The 8,771-nt window shown below is 39.3% G+C and overlaps 1 protein-coding gene across 1 annotated transcript in view; it reads right to left on the minus strand.

The window, feature by feature from the left end:
• Window positions 1–5,833, minus strand: part of LOC148890459 (mitogen-activated protein kinase kinase kinase 12-like) — a 29,200-nt gene extending 23,367 nt beyond the window's left edge. The window contains exons 1-2 of the mRNA XM_089010820.1: window positions 5,489–5,833; window positions 2,409–2,939 (exon numbers count right to left, since the gene is read on the minus strand). Of these exons, the coding sequence (XP_088866946.1) occupies window positions 2,409–2,913 (505 nt within the window). The 5' untranslated portion in view covers window positions 2,914–2,939; window positions 5,489–5,833. The remainder of the gene's footprint in view (window positions 1–2,408; window positions 2,940–5,488) is intronic.
• Between the last annotated feature and the right edge of the window lie 2,938 nt (window positions 5,834–8,771).

Genomic DNA, 8,771 nt, shown 5'->3' on the forward strand with positions numbered 1-8,771 from the left:
CGTTTCTTACGTTGCATTGAATATTTATGTAGTCCTAAAACTTAATATTCAGTGGGTCCTGGACAAAAACCCTGACACTGGAGTAGATAAATTTTTGCACGTCTGGCAGTGAATGAGTTAAGATGGACCTGTATTTCATATGACATTTTTTTCAATGATTCCCTTAGAATCTTGAAGGAAAAAAATCCTGACAAAAGTGGATATTGAAGCAAATTTGTCAGGTTTGGCCTTGAATGAGTGTCACTCTCCTTGTTTATGTGTTGTTTTTTTTTTTGCAAGTGAGGGCCGTGAGGTGCAGATGGATTGAGAGTGATAACCAGAGCAAAAGGGAGACAATGGAGGAAGTGGAGGAGGAGGTGTAAGGGATGGTGGGTGGGAATCAAATAGAAAATTGGGTGTGTGGACGGGGGTAATAAAATATCAGCGAGCCATAAAGACAAGGTTAGATGTAAATCTGCCATCGATGTGAGCGATGTGCAAGGTGTTGAGAAGTTTGGCTTCCTCTTCTGCCGCTTTATTGGCTTGTGCCAGGCGCTGCATATTAAACTGTTTCTATTTGCAGCGATTCCCGTTCTCGTGTGTGTCCACGCGCACGTGTGTATGAGCGCATGCGTGTCAGGTTAATAGAGATGAGAGGCAGAGGGATCAGAGCGTGGGCATGCATAATACATAAGGCAGATTTGGAAGAGGAGTCCCGCGGGAGCGCTAGGCTATTGTAGTGGCTGCAGACATAAACAACAGTGCGTCAGAAGGGGGGGCTGGCTTCATTAGAGGGCTGCAGTGGGATGGATGGAGGTGGGGGTAGGCACGAGGAGGCCGACGTGGGTCATGGGGGTGGGGAATATGGGTGGATAAAAGCTCAGTGGAGATTTTGATGTAGTATCTGTAGTATCTTGACAACAGAGTTAAGAACATTCCGTGTTTTTGTAGCCTGCTCAAGCAGTAATTTCCAACCGCTGCGTGGCGGGCAGCATTATAATTATCCAATTTCACTTGATTGGCCTAAAGAGTATAATTCATCTTTGTTTTTCTATCACTGCCAATGACGTATAGTGACAGCCAGAACTTGGGCTGCAGCCATCGAATATTTTCCCATTAACTAGTTGAATACTCAGATAATAGTTAATTTTTTTATTATTTTTGTTTATTTATATTTTTTTTATTATGAAAAACCAAAATGCCGTGATGTAATTATTTGTCTTTATTATTATTTAACTCATTCACTGACACCCCTGAAGTTATTCGGGAATTGAAAATATGACGTGGAGCGGCATTCCCGAATTTGTTCAGGTTTTGATTTTTCTTGCGGGGGTGCCGATAAAGCGCTGGTCTGACCTCTGGTAATGTTTTTTTCCCTTCCACGAGGGGGCAGCATTTGCCTTTTGTACAGCCGCTCCCACGCGCACCTCATAACTCCAGACCCATATAACTTTGGAATTAAAATACGTAACTTTTTTCTGATGAAAGAAGAGAGTAAAAGTTTTCTTACGCTGCATTGAATGTTTATGTAGTCCTAAAACTCAATATTCTGTGGGTCCTGCAATTTGAGTCAAAATGACAAAAACCCTGGCACAGGAGTGGACACATTTTTGCACATCGTCTGGCAGTGAATGAGTTAAATATTCCTTTTTTTTAAACATAATAATGGACATCTCCTTCAGTAATATTAAGCCAAAACAGGTCTCACAATATCTGTCAGTAGCCAGCGACTCCATTTACCACCGTAGAAGAAGTCGTGTGTGACCGCAACCACTACCGTAGCGCCTTATATTTGAAAAACTTTTATCTATGTATATATTATATTTGGAAACCTTTTTTCACTCATTCAAGGTGTGCCTTATAGTCCGGTGCCCCTGATATTTGGAAAATGTTTGAAAATACACCATTAATTCGGGGTGCGCCTTATACTCCGGTGCGCCTTATACATCGGAAAATACGGTACATACCGAATGCACAACAAATTGGTGAATAACTAGTTTTCAAATCTGAAGTGAAAAATAATGACTGTAATTGTGGTTTACATGACAATGTGAAATTTTGGTCCGGACTTTAGCAAGCATCATGGCACCTGGCATTCTTGATTTGCTTTCGCGGACCGAATAAAATGATGTGGCAGGCCTGATTTGGCCCCCGGGCCTTAACATTCACACCAGTGATTTAGATACAGTGTTTGAGCATTCCATTCCAATAAAATGTGCCCCCTTGCAGGACTTAATTAAACTGACTGATAAGAAAACTATTCCTTAAGGCTGGTTTACAACTGTTTAATGAAATTAATGGCGGTGGCGATATCACTAAATTATCTGAGCAAACCATCAGAGCGGCCTTAAGAAGGTATCTCATGCTGACTTTTACAAGCGTATTTAATGATGTGCGAGAGGGGAAAGCGAGACAGCTAGTTAACTCACCGTCTAGGTCGTGCTTGTGTTCAGTGGAGTACGCCTTCCCTATCATAGTCCAGACCGGACGCAGACAGCCAAACAAGCCCTCCAGAAAGCCCCCACCCCCTCCGCTGGATTGGCACTGCAGTCTGGTGTTGGCCGCGTCGCGCCGCACCGCGCTGCCGTCCGCCTCCGTCCCCTCTCCCTGCGTCCTGGCGGGACCGCTGTCGTGCTCGTGCAGCTTGAGGACGCTGTTGGCAAAATGCTCCTGTTGCTCATCGCCTGGCGTCTGTTGAGTCCCTGTCGTCTGCCCGTCGCCGCCATCTCCTCGTCCTCCTCCCCCAGGTTCTACCGCACCCCCCATGTCTATAGAAAGGACGTTCCGAAGGACGCATTGGGTCGGCGTCAGGTCCATTTCAGGGGTGCAGGGCGTTTCGGCATCGAGGCGGCGAAAGGACGGGGGGTCGGAGAGAGGAGTGTTGAAGCCGGATAGAGATGGAGACGGTGCGCGGGGCTCGTGAATGAGGGCCATCGGTGAACAACTGGAGAACGGGAAGCCTTGGAAGAGAGGAGAATGTGTTCAAATCCAATTCAGCGTGAAATAATTGCCTCCCAGCATGGCGGATTTTGTCCTCTCTATGCAAATTTCGTTATATCAAAAGCGTCAAAGTGTCCATGAAAGCAAACGTAATACAGACGCTCAACTACTTACAAACAACGGTACATATGAACATTTTTGTAGTAACATGTAGTAATATGTATTATTTTCTCCAGTTGTACATGTACATATCTTGATAGAGCATATATTTTATTAAATGTTTACTTTTCAGTACAAACCAATACAGGTTACTTATACAAGCCAAAAACACATTTATATAAACCTTAAACATACTTATATAAGCTAGCTAGCTTTCTATCTGAGTTACTTCCGGGTTGAATGAACGCTGGCGCGTGTGGCTGCCGCTGCTCACCTACAGAAAAACATCCTGTGACTGTAAAGTGACCTTGAGAGTTTTGAAAGGTGCTTATAAATCAAATGTAGTATGATAATTCCAGAGAAAATATAGCACTGAAGCAACTTACGAACTAATTCAACTTACAAACGACCGTTTGGAACGTATCTCGTTTGTAAGTTGGGGAGCGTCTGTACTATGAATGTTATCCCCACTAACTTCAGTTTTTATTCAGAAAAATAGATAGTGTTAATCCTAATTCATTCCACTTTTATATACATTTGTACATGTATATACATTATGTACATTTGTAATTTGTATACTGCCAAATTACAAATGTACAAGTATTTGAAAAGTACATCCATAACATCTGTTAGACCCGCGCATACCAACATAGCAAGCCTTATTTGTTATTCGTTAGTTAAGGCAGAATTTTGATGCAACAGAACATGAATCAAAAGCCATTTCAGGCTTATCATCTTTGTTGTTTCTTCTTCTATTAGACGAACATAGGGTTTCCCACAACCAAAATGCAACATTTCATTTCTAGAAAAACAGCCAAAATATTGATATTATCAGTACATAAACTACCGACAGGAATATACGGCCACAAACATGTATCGAGTCACCATTTCAATGCTAACACCTTTGTTATGATGTTTTTTTTTAATTGGATGCATTATGTCAGTATACCAAATGAGGTGGCAGCTGGGTGTTTGGAAGCATGAGCATGTGGGGCCTAACATGCAGCACATTAATAAATCTATATCGCAGAAAAGCAAAAACAAACAAAAAATACTGACTCATAATACACACAAGATGTCTAATTACTAATAAAAAGAATTTACTTATCTAGAAAAAAAAAAATATCCAAACAGTTGCATGGTTATGAGAGGAGCTCGGCCTGTTTCCATGGCATCCGTGTAGCTATATTTACAACTGCATGCGAGGCACCAATCAATTCATACATACTCGCGGCACGTATATAAATTAGATGACGAATGAGAGAATACAGACTTCCATGACTATCAAGCTTATTATTTAATGAAGTTGGCGTAGAAGACACATCTGGTGCCTCCAACATGCCTTAATTGTGCAATCAACACACAAGGCTAAGTCATTCCTTTATTGTTTTTTTTTACAGAAATAAAAATCTAACCATCATGCACGTACTGAACTGTGGGTCTAAACTATAAAAATGTGTATGTAAATCAAACTAATCAACAATTAATGGGATAAAATAGATATTTTTTTAGATAATTAATTTAATATGTATGTAGTGTTTATATGTTTAAGTCTGAGTAATTGTATTTGTGTATTTGGTTGTCGATTGCGCCAAGATAAATTTCTCCATAGGGAGACATATAAAGAGAAAACTTAACCAATATCGCATTCGCAAGTTTTTGTGAATCTTGAAAAGCACATCAATCTATGCATCATATATGCTAGAAACTATATTTACTATGCTAATTAAAAAATGTTTTTGTCAACATATTTTTTTTGAAAATTGTATTTAACTAATTTATGGCCTGATTCTGTCCAGACTTTAAGGACAAGTATAGCTGACTACAAAGTATATACAAATAGTATATTTTCTATACCGTGTGTCCTCATTATGGTTATGGATGAACTTGATCTTTTCTCGGGTGACTTTGTACACCTTAGACCGGTCAATCGCAGAGTACATAGTAGCCAACAATGACTCACACTCACTGTGCCACTTATAGACACATTTGATTAGCCAAACATGCATGTTTTAATATAGGAGGTTTAAAATAGAACCTCTAACATGCTAACCACTACTCATTTGTGCTGGTTTATATACAACCCAAATAACAAATACATGTAACTCCCACCGCTGGCTGCCGCTACTCACCCGCAGAAAAAATATCCTGTGACTGTAAAGTGTCCTTGAGTTTTGAAAGGCGCTTATAAATGAAATGTATTATTATTATTATTATTATTATTATTATTATTATTATTATTATTGTAAATCCCTTCACATTCATCAAGTAATATTGACAGGAATGATGAACTAATGTTAATGGATCCAATAAAACGGGCCAAGGAACCATTATGGGTCCCTAACCCTCATTTTAAAAATCTCTGCTTATGTTATATTCAAACACGACTGAAGTAAGAAATGTTTCTTACCTCAATGTTTAGCACTCACGTCCATCCCCGTGGAGTCAAATCCTATCCCTCTTTTCCGGGAAATGATAAAATATACATGTACTTGTAAAATGTGCTTATTTTTCGCCCTCCTGCTATCAAGCTAGTCGCATCTCCATCCTCAGCATCCACACGTCAATGACGGTCAAGTCAATCACACTCCTCGCTTTAATCCGTTTTTAATATTTTTTCAAATACTTGTTTTTCTTCTTCCCCACCTCCTTTTCCATCTCGTCTCTTCTCTGAGGATGCTACGCGGCCACACTCGGGATTATATACGGCGACCGTAGCTCACGCCGTCGTCTGTAAACAGGGGCAGAGAAGGGAGGGGCGGGAGAGCTCCCGAGGAAGAAACTGGTGGCAGGTGGGCGGGCTTTAACGCATGATGTTGTCCAATCGGAGAAGAGATGCGTGGTGACGTTGCCCCGGCAGGTAGATGGCTTGATGCGTCTGTGAGGCTACGTTTAGTTCTGAGAGTAGGGTGGAGAGGGGTGTGGGGGACTTTTATGGTGGGTCAGCTGGTATGTGAGGTGATCCAAATGATGTCATACACAAAGAACGCAGTATTTGACTGGACAGGGTTGTGTAAATCCTTTTTAAACCCTATTAACGCCCTCTGGATGGAGTGTAATTGGTGCATAATCTGTGAGCCAACGACACCCCGCACCCTCTTCTTCCCCTTCTGCCACACTGGGAGACATGAAAGAAGGAAGACCCTCACCCCTCACTAGTCGATGAACACGTTTATTTAGATCAGTGATTCTACTACCTTAAATTTAACTCTTAGTAAGTAAGTGCCATCATCATGGCCGTTATGTATATACAACAGAGGTTTGTCAAAAACAAGACAGATGTAAAATGTAGTTAGGTGGATGGAATCCCCACATATAAAAAAAATCAAATGAAAGTAAAACATTATATTCTTTGAGATAACAAACAACACCTTATTCAAGTTTTTATTGGACATTTTATTAGTGGTGGCTTTAGATACATATGAACCAAGTTTTACAAGCCATGCTATCTGAATGCTAACATACCACCGGAAATTACATAAACACAGTGGCTAACAATTAGCAAATAGTCCTGCAACCCATGTAATGATATTAACAATAATTTATTTTACTTTCAGGTGCCTTTTAGGGCACCGAAAGTCACCATACAACACAATAAAAAGAAAATTCCGTCGAATAAAATTAACAGGACATAAATCATCAATTTAAATGGAAAATGATATCAATCTAAAGCTTATTTAAAACCAATCGTAAATCCATAAAGATTTACTTAAAACCATACTATAGGTGGATCTTGACTTTAGTTTTAAAAAGGCCATTGAATATTTTCCCATTAATTAAAAAAAATGTTTTTAAAAAATGTGATAATTTAGGAACTCCGCACAGCGAATAGTTGCCAATTTGTGAAATGAATACGGGACCAAATATCAAACTGACACAGTGCCATATTCTTGTTTGTGTAACAGTTTGAATCATTTTGTGTTTGTGTGTGAGTCTGATAGTTATAGCGACATGACCCTTTTTGAGTGCTAAATCCAAATCCAGCCTTTATCTCCTGGATTATGCTAGGTTTAAACCCCAACAATGACCTCATCGTCCCACTTGGAGACAGTGGGGGAAACCCAAACTACCTAGTGCATGGGTGCACACACATACACACGCACACAGGAGACACACGAGGAACAGACATTCCAAATGATCTAATCCTCTTTCATTTTTCATCGTGGTTACCAAGTAATTATTAATGATAACAAAACATCTTTTGTTCATTGCTTTTCCGACGAAAACCTTCTAGATTTCCAAGAGGATATAAATCAGTGCCCAATACTCTAGTACAGATTATATACAGTAAAGTCTCGTTATATCGATATCGGATATATCGATAGTCCCGGTTATATCGATACTATTTCTATGCACGCACGGAGAAAATTACATGCAAACAAGGTCGGATATATCGATAGTCCCGGTTATATCGATATTTTTTCGGACTCCCTTGAATATCGATATAACGAGACTTTACTGTACCATGTTTTATTAAATATGCTTTTTAAATTGTATTTTTATACTTGCACTATGCACCGTTCTTTTTATGAAACATTTTTGCGCAGTTATACATTTCAGTCTTCTGACATTTCTATTATGCATAGAATACTTTTTATCTTTTCACCCCTTTCAACTTTGCTGCTGTAGATTGCAAATGTCCTTGTTGTGTGACTATTAAAGGCTTTCTTATTCCAATTCTAAGAAATTAATCTACAGTATGATCTCTGGTACTATGCAATATACTACACTGTGTTACCATATTACAATACAGGCGTTCCCCAATTTACGAACGAGATACGTTCCGAACAGTTGTTCGTTAGGTGAATTCATTCGTAAGTTGCTTCAGTGCTATATTTTGTATGGAATCTATGTCTAAGATTTATATAAATTGTGGAAATTATAAATTGTGGAGGAAATTTACCATACGTAGTTGTCCATGTTTAGCGCTTTGTTACAGCTCCAGCTGTTGTTAAAGCGCTATATAAATCAATATGCATTGTATTGCTTTTTCAAATAGCCTTTTGTTAAAGAATTCATCTTGGTTTTCATATCGTCATCTTTTTTTACCTTTATTCCTTTGCCTCTGTAATGGATCTCCCTTGTGTATGAAGGGTGCTATGTAGGACTTTCTTCTCTAAATTATCATTAACGACAAGATGAACCAAAAAGAGCTTCCTTTCATTTTTCCCAATCATGTCTTGTTGCTGCAATGTAGCTCAATGTTAACAAAAATATCATGTTTGTTATTTCAATCTCACATAAAATAGAAAGCAAAATAGGCACTGCAATTATTCCTATTGCACTCCCAAGGATGACTTCAATACTGTATCTTAAGGCAATGAAGTCTTTTGTGTTATTTTTCTCCCCAAACTTTCCTCATAATTTATTTATTGGTGCTTTGAGAGCATCTCTTCTCTTGTAGTGAGTCCACATAGACCAAAACAAACATGCTCTATATTGTTCATTTTGAGAAAACTTAAATTGTATACAGCCAAACAGAACAAGGCTGCTTGCATCATTTGTCTAGTGGGCGATAGAAGCTCGCAGTATTTTTTGACATTCTGTGGGAACATGCTGAACGAGATGATTGAGCACAAACATGATAATGCGCTCCTTTTCATGCCGAGCGCAGACTACTTTCTGGTACCAACTTATCTGATGAATCATGGAAGAGTCAACTCTGTGCACCAGAATTCCCAAAGAGGCCAAAC

This window comes from Hippocampus bargibanti, linkage group LG12, assembly GCF_051943395.1.
Source record: "Hippocampus bargibanti isolate YZ-2025 linkage group LG12, ASM5194339v1, whole genome shotgun sequence".
In the NCBI taxonomy this organism is placed as follows: domain Eukaryota; kingdom Metazoa; phylum Chordata; class Actinopteri; order Syngnathiformes; family Syngnathidae; genus Hippocampus; species Hippocampus bargibanti.